At 40.1% G+C, this 16,368-nt stretch overlaps 2 protein-coding genes across 4 annotated transcripts in view; one reads left to right on the top strand and one right to left on the bottom strand.

Moving 5' to 3' along the window:
* The window catches only part of nedd4a (NEDD4 E3 ubiquitin protein ligase a), a 37,090-nt gene that overhangs the window by 574 nt on the left and 20,148 nt on the right, over window positions 1–16,368 (top strand). The window contains exons 1-5 of one of the 2 annotated variants that reach the window (XM_079465586.1): window positions 3,334–3,622; window positions 4,093–4,166; window positions 6,105–6,183; window positions 6,264–6,302; window positions 8,598–8,651. In XM_079465586.1, the coding sequence (XP_079321712.1) occupies window positions 3,578–3,622; window positions 4,093–4,166; window positions 6,105–6,183; window positions 6,264–6,302; window positions 8,598–8,651 (291 nt within the window). In that variant the 5' untranslated portion in view covers window positions 3,334–3,577. Of the gene's footprint in view, window positions 1–3,333; window positions 3,623–4,092; window positions 4,167–6,104; window positions 6,184–6,263; window positions 6,303–8,597; window positions 8,652–16,368 lie in introns of those variants that run through there. The other variant, XM_079465587.1, reaches the window with a different exon arrangement.
* sdr42e1 (short chain dehydrogenase/reductase family 42E, member 1) lies at window positions 383–2,923 on the bottom strand. Of its 2 annotated transcripts, none has more exons than XM_079465590.1 (3): window positions 2,774–2,923; window positions 2,379–2,471; window positions 383–2,046 (listed from the first exon to the last, which is right to left on the bottom strand). In XM_079465590.1, exons 1-3 carry the CDS (start codon window positions 2,878–2,880, stop codon window positions 948–950), a joined length of 1,299 nt encoding a protein of 432 aa, XP_079321716.1. In that variant the 5' UTR covers window positions 2,881–2,923; the 3' UTR covers window positions 383–947. The 2 variants fall into 2 exon arrangements, with proteins under 2 accessions (XP_079321716.1, XP_079321717.1); XM_079465591.1 differs by lacking the exon at window positions 2,774–2,923 and adding an exon at window positions 2,649–2,765 and having other exon boundaries at window positions 536–2,046.

Below are 16,368 nucleotides of genomic sequence, written 5' to 3'. Positions count from 1 at the left end.
AATTCGGGTCTCGTGAAAACCCCCCCGTGGGGACTGCGAAGAGCCTCGGAGCTGTGGGGCGCGGGGACGGACGGGAAACGATCGCGCGAAGCGACGGGAGCGGGACTCGTTTGTGCAGAAGGAATGCGCGGAGGGAGACGGGCTGCGCTGCGGCGCTGTGGAATGTGGTTAATGCCGGAGCGAAACAATGATCGAGAGCTCAGCGAGGGGGAGAAGAAAGCTGAAAAAACTCCTTTGGAGGGTCTTTGCGTGTCCACTTTCATCCAGATTACACATTTAACCACACAGATCAACCCCTTAGAAAATATCTCCATTAATAAAATACACAATAAACCGCTTTAGACGTGAAACACCTAAGTTAATGAACAACTCTGAACAATCTATGATTCAATAGTTTATTGCTGGGGGAGAAACATCATGTAATGCTCTGTTATCCTCCTCCTGTATTGTCTTTCTTCTTACAATAACAAGTTATTATCTGTGTTATCTTGTTTGTACAATTTATATGGTGTTACAGGGACTTATCATTGCACGAAATGCTTTTTATTCATTCTAAAGTAAGCGAAACCTTAATCTCAAATGGAGCACATAACAGGGTATGAACAGAAAGTTTTAGGATTTTGAAAAGAAGTGAAACATATACCACAAATATAAGTCCAGCAATTTTTATTTTTATCTGTCTGTCAGCTTACATTCTTTCATTAAATGACACAAAAACTAAAAGATTCTCATGTCAAATCTTCCACTGAAATGTATAGTCTTGCTGATTTGTTCACCTTTCATTGTGACCAAAAGGTAAACCCAACTTTATTTAGCGCACAACAAAACACAGATTATTAGAGGAATTAAAATAAATTTGTGTTAATTGATTTAGTCTCTCAATTCAGTCAGGTCAGTATAAACCTCGCACATGAGGTGCTGTGCTAAAACTGATGTTACAGCATGTGTTACTGTCCCACAACAGGCACAAAGGAAAGAATCAATGCTGCAAACATCACAACGATCAAAACATCTAAAAGGAATTTCTTTATTGATGACTGTCCGCGGGTTTTCCCGTGACCTCGGATTCGAAACCACTGCACAACCTCTTCCAGGTCATGCTTTTTGGGCTCGTATCCCAGCTCTTCTTGTGCCTTGCGCATACTGAAGTAATGGGTGACGCCCGTCTTGTAGACCTCTGTACGGGTCAGGAGCGGCTGGAAGTTATAGATCCGACCGATGACGTGGTGAACCATCTCGGTCAGGAACGCAAAGAGGTATATGAGCGATATCGGGAGCCGAAGTGTTGGGAAGGTGTATCCCAGCCCTTCCACCAAAGGCCGGAAGAACTCGAAGTTGTTGACGGGTCGTCCGTCAGAGATGAAATAGGGCTGACCGGCAGCGCGGTGTTGACGCTTTTCAGTTAGCGCTTCTGCAGCTAACAGGTGTGCGGACACCAGATTATCCACATGGACAAACTCAACAAGACTCTCTGGGTCCCCGTACACAAACCTAAAGATGCCCTTTTCAATATAACCGACTACTCTAGGCAGGTGTCTTTGCTCCCCGGGGCCGTAAATACCAGCTGGACGTAAGGCACATGTCTGTAGTACCCCCGAGCCATTCTTCAGCGGGGAACCGTTGGCTTTCAAAACCTGCATCTCAGCCACAGACTTAGTTCTGGAATAGTGATCAGGGTGGAGGTGTAAGGGTAAATAAGGCAAACTTTCATCACCGTTCCTAATCACCTGACCTCCGAACACTACATTATATGTGCTCGTATAGACCAGTCGAGGGACGCCGTGTGCCACACACGCCCGGAGGACGTTCTCTGTCCCCTGTACGTTCACTTCTTCGATTAGTTTGTGTTTGAGTTGCTCTCGCCCCGACATCCCATAGGAGGCGATGTGGAACACACAGTGAACGCCGCGGACTGCATCTTCCACCTGCGTGTAGTCACGGATGTCTGCCTTTGTGAATTCGATACCCTCTGGCAACTCCTGACTCGGGGGCCTCACATCAAAAAGCACGACTTTTGAGGAGCTTTTGTAGAGAGCACAGGCAAGACTGAAAGACAAATAATTACAAATAACAGTTATTCATAATATTTCTGATATCCGTTAATTCTATAGCAACTCTTTGGTCCGGTGTTTGTTCAGTTTGTTAAAATGAGAGCTTATGCAATTCAAGCAATCATAATACGTATAGAAATAAACTTTTCTTCACGTGATGATTTTAAAGAAACTTTTGTTTACGTGACGATTTGATGTCTAAGTACTGAAGCAAAACCAGTATTATGGCGCCATCAAGCGTTTTGTACAGGTACTAAAATAAATGCATCATGCTGCACGAGGGCTATATGATTTTAAATAAACGATAATTCTGAAACACTGTCATACCGGTATCCAAAATAACCTCCTCCACCGGTTATAAGGAAGATGTCTTTTCGGTCCACTTCCATTGTGTTACATATAGGCCTACAGAGAGAAATTCTGCAAAAAAGTAAAATAATATTTATAAAAATAACAATGATACAATTATTTTGTACTCTTCAAGAAGGATTTCTTGCATAAGTGAGAGAGATTAAACGTAATTTCAGTCAAATTCCAAAGTCACATATTGTTTTTGTATCGCGATCGATCGGCATTTCATGCAATTGTGTAACGTACTCATTTTTAATAACCACGAGTTTGCTGTTAATTTAAAACATGCACATAACATCGGTCTGTGAAACACTTAAACGTATGTGATACGAATAAAACAAATATAAAAGTACTTATATGTGAACACATACCTGACGATCGTTGTTTGAAGAATCATTCGTGTCAACGAGCACTTCCTGGGAAACGCGTGAATGGGCGGGACTGAATAATACTCCGTTTTCATTGGATACGGAGCCATGCCTTGATGTGATTCGACGAGAATAAACTCCGTCCAAACTATAAACAGCCTGTTTAAATAACATATTTACATTATAAGAGCTAAATGTATTATCTTATATATCTGCACCTATTGATACTACTACTACTATATAAATGTATTGTTTTAATTCTTTCTAACAGTGCATGATATTACCGCCCAACAGAAATACTAAACAATACAAGCTTAACTGAAGAGAAACTTGATCTTTTATAATAAAAAGTACTTTAAAATACAGTCGATATGATGAATGATGACTGACCTGTTTTACATACGGGGATAAAATAATGGGGATAACATTTAAAAAAAAAAATCGAGATATTAAAAACACACGCTCACAGTAAGCGGTAGATAAACATATCTCAAAGGGGATAAAAATAATAATACAATTGTAAATGAATAAGAGAATAAGAGAACGGAAGATTTACGTCAAACGAGTGTCGGGGCGTGACCTATACCACGGTGGGCGTGGCAGATCCTGTTGTGGGCGTGTCGACGCGGAAGCGCAAGGTGGGAACGCAGCTCTTCGACGTTTCCACGATGCGTTTGATAACCTAAAGCGACTCAGTTCGTGTCAGACCCCGTGAACTCGTTGCCGCGTGCAGTTCTTACGCGTTCATATCAAGCGTTTCCCACGTTCGTATCCACGCAGTTTGGCATCTTTTCACGAAACGTGAACATGGCCGCACTGCTCCCCGAGGTTCGAGGACTTCAAGCGGATGAGGTTTGTGTCACATCATGTGATTTGTTATGTCAGACACATAGAGTCGCGTTTCGTGTTTGTTTCAATTAGATGTTTGATATTAGGAGCAATAACGTCTACAGTTCTTCTTTATTTGTGGCATCTAATGGACATCCGCTGGATCTTGAAGAGAAAGTTGGCTGATGATCACAACTTATTGTGTATTTTCTCTCCCAGTTTGTGGTTTTGTAACGATGCCGGAGATCTGACATACATACGAGCATGTGTTTTACTGTGATGGTGACCGTCAGGCTCGTCTTGTGACTTTTAATTGAAATATTGCGCAATATCTAAGCTTTTATCGCCACATGACGTCATGCCAAAAGAGTTTCACACTTATTATTGCTGTATATTTGGAAGTAGCCTCTGCATTATACAATGAGAGTATGTCTATTATCGTTGGCAGACTTTGACTATCTGTTTGGTGTTAATCATATCATTATTTGCAATAGAATGAATCCAGAATCTTAAGGGTAAAAGTCATCGCTGGAATCGGGTTGGCCAAGAAGGACATTCTGGGTGCCAGGTCAGTATCAAGGGTTGTGTCGTGCGTTTGTTGAGCAGAGACACTATTACACCTGAAGCGTCAGGATAGACAGATATTTCACCTCTCGGCTCTTTACGTTCTGTCATCTTGTCTTACAGAACCTTTGTCATTTATTCATTAAGGACATTGGTTGTTTTAGGATGATTAACTCGTTTTTTAAATAGATCAGAATTGATTCATGTGAAGCAAACACCTTTGTCGTTGTGGTACATAGAGGATGTGTGATGAGCAATTCCAATGTTATGGACGTGACATAAAAATGAATTTGAATATATTGAACCATCTGTTTATATTTTACTAAACCCTTGTTGATAGAGTTCTAACATCAGAAACATCAGATAGAGTCTAAACGTCATAAAACACGCGTTATTTGGGAGACGACAAATTTTGTAGGATTTCTGTGAAATAAAATGCACAATCCTGAAGCAATAATACCCAATGAATGGAGACGAGATGCCTCTTTATATAGTGACTTTATTTTAATTTTCATGTGTCCATTTATGAGGAATATGTAGCGGATGCGACAATCCTGAAAAGGGCTCTTACTGAATATGAATATGAAAAATCATTCAGTAAAAATAAAACAAACGCTTTAGGAGAGAGATCTCACATGGGTATTTAAATAGCCAAATGTTAATATCTGTGCTGTTACCATTGTAAAAACCCTTGGTAAAAAACTTTCATGGTAATGTTGATATTTCCACGGAATTGCCCTGATGTGTCCATCTGCTCTGCCTCTGCCAGCATCATTCTCATTCGTGTACACACTAGCAGTTTGTTATGAACACATCAGGTAGTTTGTTTGTGTCTCAGGTATCCTGCGTGACGGATGTTCTGTTTGGACAATCTGACACTCATACAGGCGTTTATCTTTTCCTTAAAAAAGCATGTTGTAGAAAGTAAATCTAACCTCAGTTTATCATTCTTTAATTTTCAACTGACGTTTCTTAAACATCGAGGAAGAATGAGCAACTCCAGTAATTCAACCTGGAATCAATGTTCACCCTATTTGCTTTACTAATGCGCTTTATTTCACTGTACGTTCACAAGTACACTTTATTATTCCAAATACAAACAGTGTTTTTCTTCTTAGTCTTTTCTCAAAGTAACTCGTTTATCAAACGCACTTAACCTGATGTCGGATAGGCCAGGTGGTGTTCTGGTGAATGTTAACCAGTTTATATTTGTTGTTTTAGGCTACTCTTGTATGTAATAAAGTTGTCAATAATGAAAGACTTTCTATAGTTTTTCCATAAATGCAGTAAGACAACAGCAATAACGACAAAAAATGAACAAATGAACATAAAAAGACACACGAGTTGTTTATCAACGTAATGAAATATTAGTTTTTGGAGACGCATGCATTGCGAGTCTTATGGTGAGAGCAGGACAGTAGATGGCAGTGTTTATTTGAGTCCTGTCTGTCCTTGAGTTTAGTCTGAAATAACGCAATATATTCCATCAACATCTGCACATGACACGTCTCCTTTGTGTTGCCGCCGTGATATTCAGAGAAACATTTAGCCGCTTGAATGAAAAGTATTGTGAATTGCTTCCAGCCGATGTTGTATGTAGGTTAAGATGGTGAAGGACGTGACCCCAAACCAATTCCTCTCGTCCCGGTGTGCAATTCATGTGTTTTTGTCGCACACTTTAAAAATGTTCGTTTATTTTGATAATAGCGTGGGCTGAAGGAATTTTTGATGTTTTGTGGCCGTGTTTCACTCGGTGAGTTTAGTTCAGCATCATGTTTGTCGTGCCCAGATCTCAATATTCTTAAATTCTTGTAGAAAATGCGGATAAATATGTGACTGGTTATGGTGCATCTGACCTCATTTCAGAAATAGTCACTGGCATTTCTCAAACCTGAGATCATTATTGTTTCCGTTCGCGTAACTGTTTTCTGTTCATCTCCAGTGACCCGTACACGAGGATCTCTCTGTATGATCCAGTGAATGGAGAAATCACCAGCCTGCAAACCAAAACCATTAAGAAGGTAAACCCTCATTTACTGTCCTGTACAGAAGTCAACACTTCATCAAGAGTTTAACACCGTCTCTCCTCTGCTGTCTTTAGACGTTGGATCCGAAGTGGAATGAGGAGTTCTTCTTTAGAGTAAGTACACTGCTGTTCAGAGATCAGTGATATTATCTTCTTCTCTCATTCTGTTTGCTGTGTTATCTCGGGTCATGATTCACACCAAAATCAAATGTTTATTTGAATGAATCGCACGCATTCGAAACATGGTAGATCTGAGTAAAGCACAATGATAGTTTACATTATAAACTATGTGAAGGTTGAAATCATAATCGGATCTGTCATTCTGCTTGTTTACAACAGAATAAAAAACTTGTTTGCATTATATAAAGAGAGTTTGGAAGCAATTCGTGATCAAATTTGCAATCTATAGTTAAAAAAAAAGCTGTTTTTGAGCAAACATTCTCCTTACCTGGTTTGTAATGGTAAACTATTAATAAAGACCAGGTCATCATTTTATAAGGATGTAATGTTATCGAGATCGTTTCATCGCATTGTACGATTGTCTTTTCTTATTGAGAATTTCCAATGTCAACTCACTACTCTCAATGTGTGTGTTTGGTCTTGGATCAAAACCCAGTTTACTCTAACCTGAGATATGTAGAAACAAGGACGAGCCTTTCAGTGTTTTTAACATAATAATAATAATAATTAGGTCTAAACTTGATAGATGGTAAACAACTTGACTTACTCTTGACGTTTAAAAGAAAATATGAAAAAGAGACTATATTTGTTCAAAAGAAGAACATAAACTGGAATTTAGTATTTAATAAAGAGGTCAATCCAGTCTTGTAAGGTATCACATGACCGTCAATTAAACTGACACAGGATTATTTTTAACCTGTACTGTATGATGGTTTATCCAGAATCAATGTCATGTTATGTGAACGTCCAGCTCAATGTTCCTCTGAAACTTATAAACGATGACAGAATTGTCATTTTCACGTGCACTATTCCTTAAATAGAATCCATCTTCAAGTTCATCTTTCAAGTTCAAAGGAAATGTAATCAGGCATGGGAATTAAACGTAAAAGCTTCTGTTTGGGGTGCGTGCGATAAGAGATGCGTTCCCCTGCTGTGAGGTCAGAGTTTACGGGTTCGGGGTCAGGAGTTGGGTTACGGGGCCGCTGAAGCTTTGGGCACCTCTTACATTCCTTCCTCTTTTTTCGCTGTCATGTGACCAACTGTGACGCATTTACTGATGTGCTTAGCATCTCTCTTACATGGCCATCACCCGTTTCTCAGAATGGCCGGACAGATGCGGTGCAACATCAATATAAGGTTCTCAGGAAACAGACGCATTAGATAAGAAAATGTCAATATTTTGAAGCGATAGGGCTGTGCAATGTTGAGGGGAAATGCGATAGCATGCTAAATAATGCGTTATTCGATATGCGATGCAATCACTTGTAAAATCAATTTGAATTGTTTTCAAATATATTAAAGAAATGATATATTTCACATAATTTTAGGAAAAGGAAAGCATTGCTGCAACTTCTGGATGTGAACGGCCATGTTTTAATGTTGCATTTAACAAATCTGACATTTTGTAAACAAACAAAAATGTATAAAACAAATTTCGCTTTCTCGACACAGATTGTTGATTGACTTGCGCAATCATGCGCACGCACGCATATCCCAACTAACATCCGCATGCCAGATAGATAGTATACTATCCGCATCAACCTATAACATTGACCATACATAACTTTTCGAAGAATTAAATCGCTCATTTATCGCAAACCATTTATTCATTTACTCATCCTCACGTCATTCCAAACCTGTATGTCTTTCTTTCTTCTTCAGAACACAAAACAAGACATTTTGTAGAACGTTGATTACCAAACAACTCTGAACTTCCACTTTAAATACACAAAACCACTGAGACATTTCTCAAAATATCTTCTGTTGTGTTCCACTGAAGAAAAACTCACATACAGGTTTACAACCACATGAGGATGAATAACTGATGACAGAATGTTTATTTGTGGGTCAACTTCATGTCCCTTCATGTCCTGATGTTATTTGGTGTTGTGAGCGGTCAAACTTTTGTCCAACACTTTCACACCCCACTGAAACACAAAGAGTTACCGTCACAGACGCTCCACACACTTCTGTAATGCATGAATCAGAGCTATAATGATCCGGAGAGCAGCTTCGAAAAGGTTTCGTTTCTATTTGTGATGTCCAGCGCTGGCCCAAATACCGGCACAGGGACTTTAGAAATGGACCGACTGATACTCTGTCTGGACTTTACAAGCATGTGCTTATGAGTCACTGGCCATTTACAGACGTCAAGAGTTATACATGTAGTCGACGTTCTGTACATTATGTGTACGTTGATCGATTTTGTTTGTTTGTTCTCCTTTACAGGTGCATCCCAGGAAACATCGCCTGTTATTTGAGGTGTTCGATGAAAATCGATTGGTACGTATCTGACATGCATTTGGCAGACGCTTTTATCCCAAAATTGATTTTACAAACTTAAAGGAAAAGTTCACCTCAAAGTCAAAGTTGTGTGATTTTTTTTATTTTACTCACATGACGTTCAACGTATTTTTAGACCTCCTGGCGTCTTCGGAACAAAAATAAAGATATTTTAGGGGACATCCGAGAGACTTCCAGGCCTCCTCATAGACATCATTTTTTGAAGCGATGAGAATGCTATGTGTGTGAAAAACAAACCAAAATACAGACTTTAATGGGAATATTCTCCTGTGTCTTGTCAGTGTATGGTGCACAAGAGCACTTCCACGCAAGCGCATTCGGTGGGGTCAGACGCCGGCGTTCTCACGGACCACCCGGAAGCGCAACTCTGCGTTTACAAGCAGACGCACGCTGTATATAAGCTGATCTTAGCAAAACGTCTCTCGATTTCATAACCGAATGCGCTGAAGTGCTGTCGTGAACGCATGCGATAGACTGACAAGACAGAGGAGAATATGAGGAAGAGTTTGGTTCCAAAATGAGATAACTATTTGTATTATGTTATGATGTTTTTATTGTGTTTTATTTTGTTATTTAGCTTTACTTTTTTGAGCGTTTATTGCTTGAAACAAAACAAACCATGTGCAGTTTAAATTATATTACTTGGAATGCACAAAAAACAGAGTTATCTCTGAGGCACAATGAGTAAATGGACCAATGTTGCGATGTCTTTCATACTTTTCTGAACCTTGACAGCTACTATAACCATCATGTCTACGAGGAGAGGCCTGAAAATCTCTCGGATGTCACCTAAATATCTTTATTTGTGTTCTGAAACATGTTGAAAGTCATGTGGGAATGTAATAAATAACACAGTGTTGTGTTAATGCATTTTCATATCCCATATTGTGTATTGCGTTTTAGTATCACACAGTCCTACCTTCAAATTCTCATGGTGTTGGATTTTGTTATTTTCCATTTTGTAGTAGCTGTTATAGCCTAAATGTTTGGCGTGACTGCTTATTTGTCCCAACAGTGACTGCGTTTACAGTGTAAATGTAGTTGAGCAGTAAGTGTTGTGTCCATGTGTGTAAAATCAGCAGCGTTTAGTGTGTAATGAATGAACAAGGACGCCTTTAAGCAAGTAGCCACCATAAAGCTCAGGTGTGAGAAATCCAATCTACCCCGGGGGGCTGTAATGTGTGAAAAGTAACTGCTTTACACGTGCAAAAGTGAACGAAGCGTGACCGCCGTGTGTGTGGGGGGGTTCTCCGTCACGCTGCTGCCGTCCCACCTGAATCGTGAGAAAAGTTAAACAAACTTGTGTATAAAAGACCCAGTGTTCATATGAGTACAGTACGTCTTGATCACATTCACCTTCCAGTTACTAGATATTGAGAAAATCTGACATGTCGTTGCTTGAATGTGTTTGTTGGATTGTATGACGGTCATGAATCAGGCATGCATGCTGTTTTCATCTCTTGAGGAGTATGAGAGATTACAGTCAAATATGACACATCATTGAGTGTGTTTACATGCACAAAATAGACGGATAACTATCAATAATCTGCTTAAAACCAGTTTTTACGTATTTACATGCATAGTAATAAACCGGCTACGCAGAAAACCGGAAGTTTGAGAGTTGCCGGGTTTCTCTTGTGCAGTGACGTCATCGTGGATAGTCTGTTTAGTAATTAAAAATGCAGCAGGAAAACGGTCAGAAGCTGTATTTTTATATCTCATGTCCGCAGTACCTTTATATGCAACAATAGTTCTTCATTTTGACGTTTCTACATCAACTGCATTATTCGAGAGAGGAGTTTTATACGTTATTTTACAATTACTTCCATTTGGGACTTTTAATGCTGTGCTTTTAGACATGCGTACATAAATCATTTTAACCATGGTTGGGTGAAGTATGAACATATCCAACCGTTGGTTTAATTCGACCTAGATCCATATTAGCCAACCTGAATCTCATTTAGTGCAAATGTTTTTAACTTTGTTTTGTCACGTAACCGCAGACACAGAATCATAACCTACAACATCTACAACATAATATTCAATTTGCAATTGTTCTCAATATAGAGTTTATTTGTCTTCATGTGAGGTAAAGGAGGTTTCACGTGTTGTGTAAACTGCATTTCTCCCCTCTGCAATTGGCTGTGATTGATGAGATGGCATTTCTGTGACAGAAGAGAGTATTAAATGGCTGAGACACGGGGTGTCAGATGACACGTGATGTGGCACATGTCCATGACTAGCTCCAACGCTCTTATTCGGCACAAACAGGCTCATTACAGTATAGTTTTACGGACAGACTGAGTCTGTAGATGAAGCCATCATGCCTTGAATCGGTGCTTGCTGGAAGGAGCAGAAATAGGCCAAACCTTCCGTTTACGAGCTTGGCGCTTTCAACAGCTCATAACGCCCGCTTCTCCGCACATACTGCTGAATTCAAAGTAGGGATACCTTTCGGAAACCCGGTCCCCCTGATTTGATATGAAATGATGCCAAAAGCCATTCCACTTTATTTCCTGTAACTCTATGCCGGTGGGGTAAAAATATTAGCAGAAACTCTAGACCGTCTTCTGCCGGAGGAGGTTGCAGGCTGTTCCACCTCGCTCCGTTCTGGCATGCATGCAGATTGTTGTTTTTCTGCATTGACCAGCGGCAGGGGTTCATGCGTTTGGAGGGAGGTGGGGTTTCTTGCGAAACCGCAGAAGGCGCAGCTGATGCGCCATAGGAGAGAGTTTCTTTCTGCAGTTGCCTCTGTGAGGCTCAGCTGGTGACGGTACAGTCCTCTCTGTTACCCGCTGTTTTTATATCGCGCTTGACCTCACATGGCCGGTAGCTTCTGAAGAGCTTCGGGAGGAATGTCGGTTGTCACCACCGCTATTTTGGCTATGCTGAGCTGCTAATGATCGGGACCGGGAGCAGTCGCTGTGCTGCGCTCTGGCTTCTTTTATTTCTTCTTTTATACCGCGAGAAGGTTTGCCATGTCGTGCTTTCCTCTGGACCCCGTGGACTAGGACCCTCGACCGCATGGCACGACAACTGCGATTGCATTTTGCTTCGAGGCGAAGCAACACGGACCCTCTGTCAGAGAGCTGCAGTCATGTTGAGGACTGCGCGCTGACTGCTGGCGGCCGGAGCTCCGCTGAAGGACTGGCGTGTAGCTCCGTTCACTTGAAGGTGACTCCAGTACCGCTGTCCCTGGCTTTGCCACCCTTGTCTCCAGAGTACGGTAATTTACAACGCCACTCCACTGTATTTATTCCTAAGGTAAATGGAAGTAGAAAAAGCATGCTGCAGATTTCCTTGCAGCCCTGCAAACAAAGCGGCGACGCAGACGACGGAGAGATCGCGACATGTGACGGCGGTAACGGGAATTTGTATGATGGAAGTTCTTGTAGCAGCAGCACGGCGAGCGATGCAGGTTACTGCAGCAGCAGCAGCATCTTCGATTCGGATGTCCCGGAGCGCAAGACAGCTCAGGACAGGGTTGTCTCGCGGCGGAAGGCGAGGGCACCCCTGCGTCGCTGCTCTTCTCTGGTGATTTTCCCACGGAGCCCCTGCACCACACCGCCCGCGTCCCCCATCAGTCCCGTAGCGTCTCCCATGATCCCTCCGCTTCCTCCATCAGCACGAGGGTCCTTTCAGACGTCGCATCAGATGCAGCTGTCCAGTTCCGATACGGCGCATGATGACGCGTCAAAGGGATCCGTCGCCACTGCGGTTAACGGTCTGCGGCTGTCCAAAAGCAGCTGCGTGTCTGCCGAACACAGAGACGCCAAACCCATCGTGCATTTCAGCGTACTGCAGGAACCGGAGCGAACCGAAAGACACTCCAGTGCTTTACTACGACTTCCTTCAGGGAAAGGAAGTTCAGTAAAAACGAAACTTCACGTTGATTCTTCCAAACCTCCCGACTGCCCTCAAACAGATGACGCACCTGAAGCTCAGAAGGTGAAGCTTTTCCGCAGCACCTCAGCCTGTATGCTGCCCAGCGGGAGGTCGGAAAGACGACACGATACCTGTCCAACCGGCAGTATTTCAGATAAGCCCTCAAAAAAAGACTCCCGGCATCTTCTTCACAGGAGCTTTTCTTTGGAGGTTCCCTGTGCTAACACTGAGATATCATGTCATGTTTCGAATGCGCCACACGTACACTCAAGGAGCGGCCCGCCGCATGTACACATCCATGTGTCTCACGGCACGAATGCAAAAAAAACTGACAAAAACGCAACCGACCAAACGAATGATGATCTAACATGTGTGAAGAGAAGAGCAACAGTAAGCCTTTCTGTCTGATCGCATGTGAAAGAGTGTTATTGCATAAGTGTGTCATTTTGACTTCTTTAAAAGTATTAAAGTTCATAAGTGTAGGCTGAGTCTTCAACATGTTTTTTTCTCTCTTTAAATTACGTGTCATGAAAAAGTTGTTTTGACGTCTGAATGTTGTCGGTGTGCTTTGTGTATTTTGTAACGAGTTGCATTAGACTCCTTTATATTCAAACATTTTAAAAATATAAAAGAAATGTATGCTGGCTTTCATAGCTCAGAAGATCTTATGGAGTTCTCCAGTGCGTTTCATTTAACTTTGTCTCCGATTTTTCTCCTAAAATTGTTTAAGGAGAATTAAAGAGAATGAAATGACAGTGTAATTGTTGAAACACGTGATGGGGTCTGGAGGTGAAATAATCTGGATGTGTTGAGAAATGTTTGAGTTCATTTTGAGATCTTCAATAATATTAGTTTTGGATTGCAGAGCTCAGTTTGACTCATTGTTGACGTCTCTTCTCAAACTCTAATGACACAGATGAGATTTAAAGAAAAATTATCTTCGGGTTGCCAGATTGTGAGATATTTTCCTGCATGTGTGGCTTTGTTTTTGTTGTTTGCAGACATAATCTTGTAGAGCTAATTAAACTTTCAGGCACATGTTATGTTTTCTAGGACTTTTTGGTGTATTGTATGTGTGAGCAGTGTAAGTATCTCGGTGATAATGGTGTAGATAGTTCAGGAGACCCTCTTCCAGCCCCGGTCTATAAATACACTTTCAAATATTCTGCTGGACTCCAGCGAGTCTGGCCGTACAGCACGCTGCTCAGCTCTCTGGATTCAACATGATACACCGGGACTGCACATGGCCACTCTCAGCTGTCGGGTCCAAAGGTCAGCTGAGAGACGACTGATAGGTGGAGACCGCGACTGAGCTCTGCCAGTCCTCTTCTGTTAAGGATAATGTGTTCAGTGCCCAGCGGGACGTCCCGCAGCCGCTGCGTGTTTTCAGAGCATCAGGTGTCTCGCTCTCTTATCCCTTAACTCATTTCATTTGCACATTCTCCCTCAGCTTCAGACTTTCACAACGTGTTGGAAACAAGTTACACATGCACTTAAACTTTAGCTGTAAACTTTGTGTTTGTGTGTGTTTTTATGCTTGTGTGTTTGTGTGATAGTATGTGTTTGTATGAATGTTTGTTTGTGATTGTTTTTATGCTTGTGTGTTTGTGTGATAGTATGTGTTTGTATGAATGTTTGTTTGTGATTGTTTTTATGCTTGTGTGCTTGTGTGTTTGTGTGATAGTATGTGTTTGTATGAATGTGTGTTTGTGATTGTTTTTATGCTTGTGTGTTTGTGTGATAGTATGTGTTTGTGTGAATGTGTGTTTGTGATTGTTTTTATGCTTGTGTGTTTGTGTGATAGTATGTGTTTGTATGAATGTGTGTTTGTGTTTGTTTTTATGCTTGTGTGTTTGTGTGATAGTATGTGTTTGTGTGAATGTGTGTTTGTGATTGTTTTTATGCTTGTGTGTTTGTGTGATAGTATGTGTTTGTATGAATGTTTGTTTGTGATTGTTTTTATGCTTGTGTGTTTGTGTGATAGTATGTGTTTGTATGAATGTGTGTTTGTGATTGTTTTTATGCTTGTGTGTTTGTGTGATAGTATGTGTTTGTTTGTATGAATGTGTGTTTGTGTTTGTTTTTATGCTTGTGTGTTTGTGTGATAGTATGTGTTTGTATGAATGTGTGTTTGTGATTGTTTTTATGCTTGTGTGTTTGTGTGATAGTATGTGTTTGTGTGAATGTGTGTTTGTGATTGTTTTTATGCTTGTGTGTTTGTGTGATAGTATGTGTTTGTATGAATGTGTGTTTGTGATTGTTTTTATGCTTGTGTGTTTGTGTGATAGTATGTGTTTGTATGAATGTTTGTTTGTGATTGTTTTTATGCTTGTGTGTTTGTGTGATAGTATGTGTTTGTATGAATGTGTGTTTGTGATTGTTTTTATGCTTGTGTGTTTGTGTGATAGTATGTGTTTGTATGAATGTTTGTTTGTGATTGTTTTTATGCTTGTGTGTTTGTGTGATAGTATGTGTTTGTATGAATGTTTGTTTGTGATTGTTTTTATGCTTGTGTGTTTGTGTGATAGTATGTGTTTGTATGAATGTGTGTTTGTGATTGTTTTTATGCTTGTGTGTTTGTGTGATAGTATGTGTTTGTATGAATGTGTGTTTGTGATTGTTTTTATGCTTGTGTGTTTGTGTGATAGTATGTGTTTGTATGAATGTTTGTTTGTGATTGTTTTTATGCTTGTGTGTTTGTGTGATAGTATGTGTTTGTATGAATGTTTGTTTGTGATTGTTTTTATGCTTGTGTGTTTGTGTGATAGTATGTGTTTGTATGAATGTGTGTTTGTGTTTGTTTTTATGCTTGTGTGTTTGTGTGATAGTATGTGTTTGTATGAATGTGTGTTTGTGATTGTTTTTATGCTTGTGTGTTTGTGTGATAGTATGTGTTTGTATGAATGTGTGTTTGTGATTGTTTTTATGCTTGTGTGTTTGTGTGATAGTATGTGTTTGTATGAATGTGTGTTTGTGATTGTTTTTATGCTTGTGTGTTTGTGTGATAGTATGTGTTTGTATGAATGTGTGTTTGTGATTGTTTTTATGCTTGTGTGTTTGTGTGATAGTATGTGTTTGTATGAATGTGTGTTTGTGTTTGTTTTTATGCTTGTGTGTTTGTGTGATAGTATGTGTTTGTATGAATGTTTGTTTGTGATTGTTTTTATGCTTGTGTGTTTGTGTGATAGTATGTGTTTGTATGAATGTTTGTTTTGTGATTGTTTTTATGCTTGTGTGTTTGTGTGATAGTATGTGTTTGTATGAATGTGTGTTTGTGATTGTTTTTATGCTTGTGTGTTTGTGTGATAGTATGTGTTTGTATGAATGTTGTGTTTGTGATTGTTTTTATGCTTGTGTGTTTGTGTGATAGTATGTGTTTGTATGAATGTGTGTTTGTGATTGTTTTTATGCTTGTGTGTTTGTGTGATAGTATGTGTTTGTATGAATGTGTGTTTGTGATTGTTTTTATGCTTGTGTGTTTGTGTGATAGTATGTGTTTGTATGAATGTTTGTTTGTGATTGTTTTTATGCTTGTGTGTTTGTGTGATAGTATGTGTTTGTATGAATGTGTGTTTGTGATTGTTTTTATGCTTGTGTGTTTGTGTGATAGTATGTGTTTGTATGAATGTTGTTTGTGATTGTTTTTATGCTTGTGTGTTTGTGTGATAGTATGTGTTTGTATGAATGTGTGTTTGTGATTGTTTTTATGCTTGTGTGTTTGTGTGATAGTATGTGTTTGTATGAATGTTTGTTTGTGATTGTTTTTATGCTTGTGTGTTTGTGTGATAGTATGTGTTTGTATGAATGTTTG

This window comes from Barbatula barbatula (genome assembly GCF_947034865.1).
Source record: "Barbatula barbatula genome assembly, chromosome: 10".
Classification (NCBI taxonomy): Eukaryota; Metazoa; Chordata; class Actinopteri; order Cypriniformes; family Nemacheilidae; genus Barbatula; species Barbatula barbatula.
The sequence above is the reverse complement of the archived record's forward strand: the minus strand, read 5'-3'. Positions and strand labels throughout refer to the sequence as shown.

Bases quoted from the DNA above. Each gene is read 5' to 3' on its own strand.
- sdr42e1 (XM_079465590.1), bottom strand. From the start codon at position 2,880: ATGGCTCCGTATCCAATGAAAACGGAGTATTATTCAGTCCCGCCCATT. The intron at 2,472-2,773 runs GTATGTGTTCAC...ACTTTTTTGCAG, and splicing joins CTTCAAACAACGATCGTCAG to AATTTCTCTCTGTAGGCCTA. The intron at 2,047-2,378 runs GTATGACAGTGT...TTTGTCTTTCAG, and splicing joins GGAGGTTATTTTGGATACCG to TCTTGCCTGTGCTCTCTACA.